General features: G+C 32.4%; 1 protein-coding gene across 1 annotated transcript; it reads left to right on the plus strand.

Moving 5' to 3' along the window:
* The first annotated feature begins 7,306 nt into the window (after positions 1 to 7,306).
* LOC121215422 (uncharacterized) lies at positions 7,307 to 7,777 on the plus strand. Its single transcript, XM_041089899.1, has one exon. The coding sequence runs from the start codon at positions 7,307 to 7,309 to the stop codon at positions 7,775 to 7,777; it is 471 nt and encodes a 156-aa protein (XP_040945833.1).
* The last annotated feature ends 7,296 nt before the right edge of the window (positions 7,778 to 15,073 follow it).

Consider the following 15,073-nt stretch of genomic DNA (forward strand, 5'->3'; position numbering starts at 1 on the left):
AATTAAATTAAATTATTATTATACATATACAATATTTCATTAATAATGTATTACAAAATTAAAACATAATATATACATTTTGAGACATGACTATGTTACTATAGATTTTTAGCTTTGAAGTTTTTGTGCCTCAAAACACATTTTTCATGTCTCAAGACTTGTCTAGACTTGAAAAATCTGCTTTAAAACACTTCTAAATCATACCAAATTGTCCCCAATCAGTCCAAACATTAACCAAAACTCATAAACCATGTAATATATTATATTTACCTAGTCAAAACACCATATAACACAAGTATAAGTAAAACTAAACACCCACTTACTTGCAACATTGTTTCACCTATGTACATGCCATTAACTTAAATAAAAAATTTGAAGATTTCATGCTCTTTTCCAAGTTCTTGAGATGTGATGTGATGTGAAGTGATTAATCCTCAACAAAACTTCACTTTAAGTTTTTACCTACACGTTGAAAAATAACGTATTAAGCTTATGAAAGTTTAATAAGTACAATGAGAGTTAAATTTACCTTTACATTAAATAAAAGTAAATAATGCACATTAAAGTTATATTAAATAATTTTAGTACATAATAAAATTAGAACTTTCGTATTATAACTCATTCAATATAATTCAATTCACTGTCATTTTCTTTCATTTAGCACATAAGCATGTCATATTGATCATATCTTTATTGTGTCTTTTATTATCAAATAAATTCTCTATTTAGACTGAATAGAACATGTAAGATATATGGAAATAATAAAGAGATGCACCAAAGTGCAATAACTAAACAGAATGACATTGAAGTGCAATATCATAATAGAATGACACTGAAGTGTTTTAGCATAATAGAATGATACCAAAATACATTAATAGAACAAAAAACGCGCTAAATATTTCTTAATAGCATGTCATCTATATGTTGTTAGACTTTGCTATGCTGTTAATGTACCAAAACACCCTAAAAAGACAGATTTGTGATGGAATAGGTCCTTTTCCTCCAACTGTGACCAAAGAAGCATCGAGAGGCATGTTGAAATGAATCAATCAATGCAAAAGTCCAAAGCGCACCCCACCCTGATTTGGAGGAAATTTCTACGTACTTTCTTCGAAGTTCCATTTATACGGAGAAGGCCAAATTAAAATGTCCCCAAGAATGATAATTAATTGTTCATACCCTCCAACATTATCCCCTCTTCAGCTGTCAACATTATATTCTCCCTTTGCTGCTTAATCTTCTTATCCATTAGTTTTATTCATCACAATTTCTTGTGAAACCATGCAATCATTCAACCTAATAATTCCCCCACCTTTATCCTTGATAAAGATATAAAACCATGAACATGTCATTAGCTTATAAGTACATAGTATTAATGGTCACCTTTTCGGTTGGATATGTGTCACTTCTATATATGTACATGCCACATTTTGTATTTATTGTACTTTCATCCTAATAATAAATTAATTATTGTACATTAAATTAATACAATTATTTGTATAGATTGCATGCATACTAACTTTAAAAAATAAAAATAAAAATTGATAATGTGGAAAATGGACTAAAAATGAAATTAGTGTGCTCAAAACTCAACCCAAATTATAATGGTGCGTTTGGATACCATAAAGTATTTGGAAGAAAGTATAATTATTAGGATAATAATTGCTCCCTCTTGTAGTTACAATGAATTCTACTTTCATAGATGTGTTCAATTGATAAAGTGTAATTAGATTGTACTTTCTTATGTCACTTTTGGTCATATAAATTGTAATTACACAATTACGTAATTTTAAATTCTAAAAAAATATTAATAATTATAAAATTATAAATAATCCTTAAGGAAAAAATTTTCTTAGCATGTAACAAAACTTGAAATTAAACCATATTATATAGTATGTTAGTCTAGTAAAGTATTTGACAATATTTTTTTATAAATGGGAGTAGGGGATGGAGTTGCGCAGGTTTAAAAGAGTATCCGACAATATAGTTACTAATAAAATTAACAAGAAAAATAACCATCATATGCAATTTTATGTAATTATTCTAGCATTCTACATTTCTTGGATTATTCTCTCTCTAACATTAAACATATAAATAATTAATAACATATATTGTTTAATATAAATCATTTATAATATAGAATAATATTTGATGCACAGTTGATTTATAAGTCTTATGTATCATCAATGAATAATAACATGACACATTATTATTAAATTAAACAGAAAAAAATATATGATTAAACATTAAATGTAATAAGTTGAAACATATAAATTATTATATAACTTTCCAAACCCACCCAAATAAATATTAAAAGGAGTGAGTATTCCCATTAAGATTGGTTCAACAGCTTTCATGATCTTCCAGTCCTTAGGACCACAGCCCTCCTTGTTGCAATAAGTTCTTCAACTCATCTCACAGCTTCTTCTCTTCATTTCTTTTGCCATATTTTCTTTATGGATAAACTACTTACTTAGTCACCTGAATTTACCCGTAGTTTTATTTTGGTCACCTATTTTAAAATTTTGTTATTTTAGTCATTCTTGTTAGATAAATTGTCAATTTAATCACTCTATCATTAAAATAGGTTTCATCACCAAATAGAATGTTAATGTGGCATGGTATAATAACAAAACCATCTCTCAATGTTCATTTATTTTATTAATTTAATCTCAATTTTGAAAAAAAAATTAACCATTAATATTTACATATTATACCAATTAGGTCATTGTTCTAAAATTTAAGAAAAACATAAATTAAAATTAATATATATATAAATCCAAAAATACTCAAAAAATTATAAAAGAAATATATTTAAAAATGATTAAATTTAATATATTTTGTCTCCTTCCTTCGCTCAAAGTCCACACTTTTCCTTCTCATCTTTCTCAATCAACGCCAATTTTTCTTCCTTGTTCTCTCAAATATTTTCAATTTTTCTACGTAAAAATGGATTAATTTTTCATTTAAGTTTTGATTGTTAATTTAGATTATTTATTCGAATCAAAATAATAACAAAGAGGAGTTCTGAATTTTTAGAGTTTGAAGGTAATTAATTAGATAATATTGCTAAAGAGGAAATTAAATTCCATTGCAAATCACCTACAATCCAAAATCATCTCATCCCCCACCATCTTTCTATTGTTATTTCTTCTCACCTTTTTGCTTTGATGCTTCCCTCTAGCCATCGCTTGTGCCATTTTCTTCTCTTACAATACCTTTGCATCTCTGCTCATCATCAGACATAATTTGCAAAACCACAAGTTAAAAATAAAGACGAAGAATCCATACAATTAAAAGAAAGAGGGAACCTTTCCTGGTGCTCTTAGGGGGTTAATGCCTATTTTTTTTTATATAAATTTTTGAGTATTTTATATAGTTTTATAAATTTTAATAATTTTTTAATTTATATGTATTTTTGAATTTTAATTTAGATTTTCTTAATTTTTAGAACCATAACTAAATTGGTATAATGTGCAAATATTAAAGGTTAAATTTGTCATATTTTTCAAAATCAAAATTAAATTAATAAAATGGGTAAACATTAAAAGTTAATTTTGTTGTTATACCAGACTATGTCAGTATTTTGTTTGGTGATCAAACCCGTTTTAATAGTAGAGTGACTAAAACTAACAACTTAATTGATGAGAGTGACTGACATTGATAACTTACCTAGTAAGAGTAACTAAAATAACAAATTTTTTAAATAATGAACAAAATAGAAACATAAATGAACTCGAGTAATTAAATGTGTAATTTACGATTTTTTGATCGTTTATCATCAGATTTAAAAGCAATTTTTAACAACTCAAACACCATCTCTCGAACCAAACCACTAATTGGTGTGGTGAGTTTGAGGAGGAAAGCTGGTGGGGGAACCTGGAACCAACAACTCGACGTCAAACCCCACTCATACTAATCCGTAATTTGGCAGCGAGAGTTAGCTGCGGTGGCCCACATTCTCAAAGCTAGGGGAAGAGGCCGGAAGAATATACCTTATGATAATACAATCTATATTTCTTATTTAAGCTATAATAGTAAAATTATAAAAATGATTTTTTAAAATTTAAAATAAATTATATTATTTTGAGGGTATTTTAAATTTTTTAAAATTAATAAAAAATTTATATTCATATTTACTTATAAAACCTTAAATTATCTCTCAATAAAAATTTAATTTATATATTTTAAAAAATTCTTAAAAAATTGTAATATTTGTTGGATATGCCACCCGCCTTTTGTAATATTAAACAACCCACGGCCGGCGGGTTTTTACTAAAATAATACAAAAAAATTAAAAAAAAATACCAAACTAGTATAGCTTTTTTTATTTACAAAAATAGTACAAAAAACAGTTAAAAAAAAGAAGTTGAAACCCTGGTGGAGGGCCTACCACAGGCGGCACCAAAGGTGCCTGTGGCAGAGGCGACACCACTTCAATTATAATAGGTCCGATTCAGTTCAGCTGAAGGAGAAGAAGAAGAAAAAGAAGAAGGTGGTGCCGGAAAAAGAAAAAAAAAGAGAGAAAGGAGAAAGAAAGAGAAGAAAAAAAATAGAAAAAATAAGGTATTTTTTTAAAACATAATGGATTATCTTGTTATTATGTTTTTTTGTATAATTTTTATTGTTTTTTGTTGTTAGTTTAGTTATTATTGTTAGTTATTAAGATTAATAAAAACTCAAATTATTATTTTAGTTAGTATTATTGTTGTTAGTTTTTAGGGTTTAGTTATTAATAATTATTGTTACTTAGTATTATTGTTAGTCAAAAACTAATATTATTATTATGGTTAGTTATTAGGATTAGTAAAAACCCTAATTATTATTTTAGTTAGTATGATTGTTAGTTTTTACATTATATTATTGTTAGTTATTATTTTTAGTAAAACCCTAATTATTATTAGTTAGTATTATTTTGAGTAAAAAACTATTATTATTATTATTATTGTGTTAGTTATTAGGATTAGTGGTTAAACGTTGTTCATGTACAAAATGATAACTGAAATAGTATGAGCTTAAGAATGAAAAAAATTGCATATTGAAACATTAAATTTTTTATTTAAGTAATTTATTTACTGTTCGAGATTGTTTTTTGAAATTTTGTTTATTTTTGACAAATTGGATATTGAATATGGATGATAAGTTTTTTGTATGCGTTTATTTCGATGGAATCATCTTGACAACAACTGTTGGATGTATATTTGAATGTCGGCAACAAATAGCAATGAGATTTAATAGAAATGTCTCGTTGGATGATATGAAGGGAATCATTAATGCAAAAATTGTTAGACGTTGTGGGAGAAGGATATCAAAAATTTTCTACAAGTTTCCAGTTTCGACAAATCCGATCAAATTCACCGAAATGGAACTTGTAGACGACGAAGACGTGGAGACAATGATCGCTCTTTACTGTGGGAATGGGAGTGACAAAAATGCACCGATTCACTTATTTGCTGAGTAAGCCGGTATGGAGCAAAATAAAGATGTCAATGCATATGGTGAAGAACACGGAGCTCAAAAATCGTGCATGGTGGCTCCCATATCGTACGTTGATAGTGAATTGACTATAGATGGGATCAGTATCGATCTGAATATTACACCTGATATTGATGTGGTTGGTGATGATGGATACGATGGTAGCGATCATTATGATGAAGAGGTCAATAGTGACAGTGATCCCGATGTGGATGATGTATCTGATGATATTGACGATAAATATGTGAATAACGATGGAAACATTAGCACTTCTTCGGTCGGGAACCAGATGCGACGTATTTTGATACACAATAATCCTGGGCCACACATGTCGCTCATAGACCCCGACGCAGCGCATGTAGCTGAGTTCCCGGAATAACCTGAAATAGTTCCTGCTCACCGGCTGGCCGTAATTTCTGATCATGAGGAGTTATTCGTAGGCTAGAGATTCGAAAGTAAAGAAGAGTGCGTACTTGCTATTAAACGGTATAACATGAACATATTAGTGGATTATAAAGTTGCAGTGTCTAAACCGACAATATATATTGGAGAGTGTTGGAAGGCAGCGGAAGGCTGCAATTGGCGGGTACAAGATGCATTTATTCAAAATTCGCAGATGTGTGAGATACGAAAATTTGTTGGGCCTCATACATGCACATCAACACGTATGACAGAAGATCATCGAAAACTTGATTCGAAAACTATCTGTACGTGTATCATGCCAATGGTGAAGGACATGCCGACCATTAAAGTTTTGGTACTGATTGCCGAAATGCAAGCACGATTCTAGTATCAAGTATCATATCGAAAGGCGTGGATAGCTAAATAGATGGCAATTGAGCAATTGTATGGGGATTATGATTCGTCGTATAACGAGCTACAAGGATGGATAGCTGCTATGCGGAAGTATGTACCGGGGACTGTGATTGAGTTACAGACAAGACCTTATTACGTCCCCGACGACCAATCACAGCCGGGAAAAAGAATTTTCCATCGGATGTTTTGGACGTTTGATCCATGTGTGCAGGCATTTCCCTATTGCAAGCCATTTGTGCAGGTGGATGGAACCTGACTATATGGAAAATATACACAGATCCTACTTCTTGTGGTTGCTCAAGACGGCAATAGAAACGTGCTCCTGATAACATTTGCCATCGTAGATAAGGAGAACTTGGAATATTAGGAATTCTTCCTTACCAACCTGTAGTGGTATGTTATTAGCAACGATAATATTTACATCATCTCCGATAGAGGGAAATGTTTAATTGCAGCAATTAGGCGTTCCGGTGTGCCATAGAGATCCGTTTACTGCATCCATCACATTGCGGCTAACTTCCATAAAGATTATAAAAATGCAAACTGAAAGAGACAAGTAGTGACAATAGGTAAATGATAACATTATCTTTTCAATATAAGTTGTAATGTTTTATGTTATCGAGTTACTGGAACTTATCTTTTCTTAATATGTATACAGCGTACGAGTTAGAGCCACATATTTTGCGCCAAAGAATGATTCAACTTGAGAGTGACATGGAGGGTCAAACAAACACATCTTTCTAACAATGGTTGGGTACAATAGAGCCGTGGCAATAGGCTTAAAGTTTTGACGAGGGTTTTCGTTATGGTCAAATGACCACAAACTTAGTGGAGGGGGTCAACGCTGTGTTGTTGAAAACACGATATCTTCCGATTGCATCTGTCTTCTCGGCTACATTTTACAGTTTGGCTATCTTGATGCCAAGAATAGGTCAGCAACAAGTTGACCAGATGGAGGCGGGACACGTGTTTGTCGAAGATGTCAGGGATGCAATGGTTGTAACGACGTCTGGAAATGTTTCGAGTTACTGAGACCATCGGTCATCGACCCGGTATACCACCTAGGTCCTATGGAGTTGATCTCCGGAATAGACGGTGCGACTATAAGAGGTTCGAAACACTTCATTATCCATGTGCGCATGTCGTGGCAGCGTGTGCTAAAGTGAACCTTAATGTTGAACAATTTGTCGATGATGTATACACGCTCAAACGCACATTGCGTGTCTGGGAAAATGAGTTCCCCGTCTTGCCTGACCTGTCTACGTGGAAGGTGCCTCTAACGACTTTCAAGCTTGTCCCAGACAGAGGGATACGCAGGAATCCAAGAAGTCGTCCGCAATCATCCAGAATCCATAATGAAATGAACATTAGGGAGAAATCTGACGGTAAGCGTTGTGGATTATACAGGTTAAATGGTCATAATCGGAATAAATGCCCTCAACGAAACTATCATGTTGGACAATCGTCAGGATCGGGTCGGAATTGAGCTTATGCTATAAAATTGTTATGTGTAATGTTGTAATGTTGCAATGTTGTTGTAACACCCCTTAATTTAAATTCAGCTTATGCTTATGCTTATGCTTAAATTCAACTTTAATATAATGTTAAAAAGTATAATTATTTATAGGTTTCCAAATTAAGTTATAAAAAGTATAATTCATTTGGAATAATTAAAATTATATCCAAAATGAAGCCATTTAACCTTAAATTCAGCTTTAATATAATGCAAAAAGGGAAAAAAAAGTTCCGTAGTAAGCACACCTAAAATTAGAATAATTAAATTTATACAAAAAGTACAAATTTTGTAATGTATAAAAAAGTGCAAGAAACCCCTAAAATTGATGGTTCGATGATGTGGTCCTAGGGGTATACCTATGCGGAGGTCGACGGTCACGTTGTGGGTGATCGCGACAACCAACATCCTCATTAGGCGCAGGTGGGGGTGTGCTAAACATAGAGGAAAAATCATGTGACTCGATCGACATCGACGAACTTAAACCGGAAGGAGTCCCATGATGCTGTGGATATGGGCTGGGAGTGCTGTACTGCGGTGGGTACGATCCAAAGATATTAAACTCGTAATGGTATTCGCCCTCTGACAAGCTCGAAAAATAGTTATTGCCCGCCAAATCTGGATGATAGCAATGTCAATCCCCATGTGAATGTGATTGCTCGAGATCTGGCTTGGGCTCCGGCTTGGGTTCTGGTTCGGGATTAGGATCTGTCGCAGGCTCCGCCTCCATATTAGCCACTGGCTCGTATGCCTCAGGTCGCTGTATGTGCGGGGGGACTACAGTCGACTGCCCTCTAAGTAGATATGGCTTTCCGCAACTAGAGTACCATTGTATGTACTATAATGATGGTTGCAAATCGGAAGCCATAACCATCTGAGGTATTCGACCCATCCGATTGTTCCACAGCGCAACAAATTTCTGGTACTTAACCCCCAATTCAACTGCGGTTTTCCTCTCTTGTTGATGCCGTGAACCACCCTTACATCGCATGGCGGATCCGAGATATATTGGACGCAACCAAACTGTCATAGCACTCGATCCCCATGGTACCACTCGACTAGATTGAAATTTATAATTGGTGCGTTAGTGTACCACATTTGAGAATGAACGTAGGCAGACGAGGGTATCATAGCTGCAATTTCCGGTCTACGATATGGCATCCATATAAACTGCATGATTAATAACATGGTTATAATTTAACACGGTGTGAGTAAGATATAGAAAGTAACATGTCACGAATATTAGAATAGATTACCCCTTCCCCGGCATGCTGTTCGATCATCAGTCGATATTTCGGGACAGTGTACGACCTCCCGGTACCTAGATAAATACTCCATCTACAAAAACAAATATAGTATGGTTGGTAACATCAGTTAATATAGTATACTTGCTATTAATGACAAGTTATATTTTATCACCTGTTAACTAGTGGATAAACATATGGTTGGTGAGTAACCGATGTCAAAAATGGCATCCGATAAAGTACCCAGGACTGCAACAATGTAAGGCATTCGCCTATGTCTACAACAGTAGGCTTTGTCGTCCGACAAAGCTCCCGATACAACACTGCCAGAACTGCGGAGCCCCAGCTATACGAGCGAACATTAGTCAAATCAGCTAATAGAGGTAAGTACATGATATGAACCTTGTTGTTGTTTGAATCGGGCATCAGTACTCCTCCTATAATATGCATGATGCACGCTCGAGCAGCGCAAACCAACTCTCCTTCAGTGGCATTAGTTGATAACCGTCCAAATTTGCCTTTCAGCCATGTAAATTTGAAGCCCGTAAAATTTGACTCATCATCATTTGGCGAGTCTCCTAGTAGCTGATAACATAGTGCAGCCAGCTCAGCAAATGCACTGACTCCTGTTACGAGACTCCCGTCGATTGGGAGCCCAAGCTGCAGTGCAACATCCTCTAAGGTCACTGTGCACTCCCCACATGAAAAATGAAAAGTGTGGGTCTCTGGGCGCCACCACTCCACTAGTGCAGATATTAAATCGTACCGCAAGTCGAACGTCCGGATCAATGTTGCTGACCCGTATCTAGATTGCTCCAAGTAGGGCATCAATCGTTCATCCGGGGGATATCCTATACCATTCACCTGGCCCCTTAATACGCGGTACGAGCCCTGATAGTGTTAAATTACAAAAAATAAATATTAGGATAACATGATTTATTTCTATATATTACGTATATCCTTTTTTAATAGAACCCGTGATTAACAAATAATAATATATTGACATATTATTAGCCACATCAGATATGTGAGGATCGTCGTTAATCAATCGAGCCATTGCGATGCTTGCAACTTCAAAACAAAGTTAGTAAAAAACCCTTATTTCGACCCTTTGTTCATATTTTTTCCCCAGATTTTATTACTTTCAAAAAATATACTATTTTCTAATTTTATTATTTTACATTATTTTAGTACATTATGTTTGAAATGTATGAATTAATTTTATTTTTTAAATAAATTTAGTAAAAAACCCTTATTTCGGCCCTTTGTTCGTATTTTTTCTCAGATTTTATTACTTTCAAAAAATATACTATTTTCTAATTTTCTAATTTTATATTATTTTAGTACATTATGTTTGAAATGTATTAATTTAGTGTGTTTTTTAAATAAATTTAGTAAAAAACCCTTATTTCGGCCCTTTGTTCGTATTTTTTCCCGTATTTTATTACTTTCAAAAAACATATTATTTTCTTATTTTACATTATTTTAGTACATTATGTTTGAAATGTATTAATTTAGTGTGTTTTTATATAAATTTAGTAAAAAAACCTTTATTTTGGCCATTTGTTCGTATTTTTCTTATTTTCAGATTTTATTACTTTCAATGAATATACTATTTCCATTTTTTTTATTTCTTTTCGTATTTTATTTTTTCTTAAACATTTTTATTATTATTTTATTTTTAATGCTATTTTTGTAAAAAAAACTCTTTACAACATGCTAAATAAATTTCATAAAAAATATATCTAATCAATATAGAATGTACATAACATGGGTTTTTTCATGCTAAATAAATTTCATAAAAAAATATATGCTAAATAAAATAATAAAACATACAATGTACATAACATAGATTTTTTACACAAATAATACAAAAAAATTAAAATAATACCCAAAAAAATTACCTTTCCTTATTTTTTTTCTTTCTTTTTCCTTCCCTCCCTCTTCTTCTTCTCTTTTCCTTTTCTTTCTTTTTCTTTCTTCTCCTTCTTTCTTCTCTTTCAGCCGAATTGGTCCCCCCAATATAAGAGGCTGGTGTCGCCTGTCGCAGTGGCACCTTTGGTGTCGCCTCTGCCACTGGCACCTCTGGTGCCGCCTTTGGCAGGCCCTCCTCCAGAGTCCTGTCACTTCAACCCTCAGCTTTTTTTTTCAACTTTTATGTTTTGTTTAATTTTGTACCATTTTTGTAAATAAAAAAATTATACTATTTTGATATTTTTTTATTTTTTTAATATTATTTTCGTAAAAAAACCCCACAGTCGGCTATCCCTCCTCGTTTTTCAAAACTTCTTTAACCACACATATATTCCAACACCCAAAATAGATGCAATGCTGTGCCTTTGCAGAAAACAAAGACCTACTTGCTTGCTGCTCTTTATTAGTGGAAGCAGAACACAAAAAGTGTAGCTGAGGTCACACTTTCCCAACTGCGTGTGAACTAGAGGTGCTCATGGGTCGGGCCGGGCTGGGTTCGGGCCGAGCCCATAAAAAATTTCGATCGGGGTCCTAGGCTCGGGCCCGACCCGACCCGAAATATGGGCCTAAAATTTTACCCAGGCCTGGCCCGAGAAAAAAATCATAAGCCCGGGCCCGGCCCGACCCATTTTTTTAATAAATACCAAAAATTTATTTTAAAAATTAAAAAAAGTATTTTAAAAATATTTTAAAATTAAAAAAAATTTAAAAAGTATTTTAAAAGTATTTTAAAATTAAAAAAATTTTAAAAATAAATATATTTATTATATCGGGCCGGGCTGGGCCGGGCCAAAAAAGTGGTGCCCGAGGCCCGACCCATTTTCTAAATGGGCCTCGTTTTTTTGCCCAAGCCCATATTTCGGGCCTATATTTTTACCCAAACCCTCCCATATTTCGGACGGGCCGTCGGGTCGAGCCGGACCGCCCGGCCCATGAGCACCTCTAGTGTGGACTCGTCACTATGCGATAGTTATAATTGTTAAGCATACAAAGAGAAGTAATAGCCACATACAAATGTTATTTTCCAACTTTCACTTTCACTTATTTCTGGCTTTTCAACATGACAGCTAGGCTGCTATCTATTATTGTCTTTGCTATAATTATTGCGAAAAATACCCTAAGACTAATACCTTCCTTTTCTTTCTTCATTTCTACCATACCTTTCCATTTTCAACAACATAATAATGATAAGGGTAAACTATTAAAATAGCCACTTTTATTTACCTCATATTACATTTTAATCACTTATGTTTGAAATGTTACGTTTTAGTCACTTAGGTTATCGCGTTGTAACATTTTAGTCATTGAGCCGTTAATTGTCGTTAATGGTAAGCTGATGTGACACGTTAAATCATCATTTCAAACAAAAATTTTAGGTTAATTTATACAATCGATCCTCATATTTTTTCGTTATAAGAAATTTAATATCTTTTCTTTTATGTTCTTTTAACTTTCCTTTTTTTTTTCCATTCTCTTCTGGTTCTCCCTCTGTTTTCCCCCTTCTCCAATTCTCTTAACATAGTTTTTCTATGTTTGTCATTTGTTAAAACTAATCCCTATACTTTTGTTTTTTGAACAATTTAATTTTTTTTGAGTGAGGCAAGCTTGTGGACTAATTTTAACAAATGATAAACATAGAAAAACTAGATTAAAGAAATGGAGAAAGAAGGAAAACAAAGGGAGAAGCATAAGAGAATGGAAAATAAAAAATAAAAAATAAAGTTAAAAGTATAAAAGAAAAAAATTAAATTGCTCAAAATGAGAAAAATATAGGGACCAATTGTAGAATGTAACATCAACTTACTGTTACATCGTTAATGATAATTAACGGCTCAGTGACTAAAATGTTACAACACAATAGTGTAAGTGACTAAAACGTAATATTTCAAGCATAAGTGACTAAAATGTAACCTAAGGCAAACAAAAGTGACTATTTTGATAATTTATCCTAATAATAATAATACTATTATATATGTTTTTGTATATTACTAATATTAAATCCCGCTAGGGTTTCTTTCTTTTATGATTTATTTATTTAATAGTGGAGTAATAATCTATAACAATTATAATAAATACATAATTAAATTAGTAAATTAGTGAATCTATAACATTTTTTGTTAAAAATAAGAAATGTTTCTATTATAGAAAAATAAGTATTTAATTTTTTTCATTATTAAAAATAATTTTTTTCATTACCTAACATATTTTTCAATTTTCAAAAACAATAAAAAATATTTTTAAAAATGAAAAAAAATGAAAAATATATTTTCAAAAATGGGGAGCCTTGTTTTCTCAAATTTGTGATTTTCATGTCGACCTGACAATTTCTTTCCGACGTGGCCGAACATCACATTACATCAATGATGGTATCCCATCATTTTATATACTAATGGCCAAATCTCATACATGGATAACCGCTAATTTGCCTGTCATTTTCTTCTTTACAATGAGCCTAACCAGTGGGGTAGCTACGGGTTGGTTGCCACAGAATTTTTTTTTAATTTTTTAAATTTTAAATTAGTAAAAATAAAATTGTGCTTTGATTCTTTAAAAATTGATAAAAAATTAATTTAGTCATTTAAAAATTATACAAATATAGACTATTAAAATGATGAAATTATATTTTTACTATCGTAAAAATTATAATTTTATTTCGACCCTTTAAAAAATTTTCTAACTTCGCCCCTGAGCCTAACGATACTTTTATAAATTATTTAAACTTTCTATTTTTTTAGTTAGTCAGTATTTTTTTTAAGAAAGATATTTAACTCCTTTTTTATTGTTAACGAGGAAGTTAAAACTTCCTCTCTCTTTTTCACTTGTAAGTTGTAATCAATATTTTTAGAATTGGATTAGTAATCGGATTGATCAGGTCATTGGTTCATTGGTCTAATCAATTCAATTAAATAATTATAAAAATATTAAAAATAAAAAAATCAGTTCAACTATCAGTTTAATCGGTTTTTTAGTTAGTTCAATCGGTTCGTATTGGGTTTTAGTCCAACCAATTCAATAGTATTCTTCAGACCAATACCTCGATCAGTCCCTGTCCAACCGACTATTCTGATATTATTTAAACACCATTGCTTGTAACTACCTTTGTCAATTTTCACGATTTAAAATGGCATGCCTAACTTTTCTAACATCTTCTACTTGTTAAAATAAAATAGATGAATTCTCAACAAACAAGTTCTTCACATCTTCCACGAAACCCTTTAAGGGGTGTTCTTCAACAATAAACACCAACTTAAACTTGGTTGTAGAAAATGACTTAGTCATCATATCTACAGGATTTTCATGAGTACTAACTTTGCTCACAACAATATCTCCACAAGCAATAATATCACGCACAAAATGATACCAAACACCAATGTGCTTTGTTCTCTCATGAAACATTTGATTTTTCGAAAGGAAGATGGCACTTTGATTATCGCAAAACATTGTACTGATATGAAGGTCTTTACTGGGTTTACCAAAGAGTCACTTTAACCAAATAGCTTCTTTACAAGCCTCAGTAATCGCTATGTACTCAACTTCAGTAGTAGACAAAGCAACTGCAGTTTGCAAAGTGACTTTTCAACTGATTGCGCAACCCCCAATAGTAAAGACATACCTTGTGAGAGATCTTTTATCAAGGTCTCCAAAAAAATCAAAATCAACATACTCAATGACTCCATCTCTAGTTCTTCCAAGCTGTAAGAAAATATCAGTAGTACATTGTAAGTAAAGACATACCCTGTGAGAGATCTTATTTTATCAAGGTCTCTAACAAAATCAGAATCAACATACTCAATGACTCCATCTCTAGTTCTTCCAAATTGTAAGAAAATATCAATAGTATATCGTAAGTATCTGAAAATCCACTAAACTGCTTTCCAGTATTCTTTATTGGGATTCGTCATATATCTACTAATTGTACTAACTGCATATGATAAATCTGGATGTGAGCAAACCGTAGCATACATGAGAGATCCCACTGCATTAGAATATAGAACACGTGACATGTAGTTAATCTTATCATTTAATTGTGAAGACAAAGCCGATGAAAGTC

This window comes from Gossypium hirsutum, chromosome D03, assembly GCF_007990345.1.
Source record: "Gossypium hirsutum isolate 1008001.06 chromosome D03, Gossypium_hirsutum_v2.1, whole genome shotgun sequence".
Classification (NCBI taxonomy): Eukaryota; Viridiplantae; Streptophyta; class Magnoliopsida; order Malvales; family Malvaceae; genus Gossypium; species Gossypium hirsutum.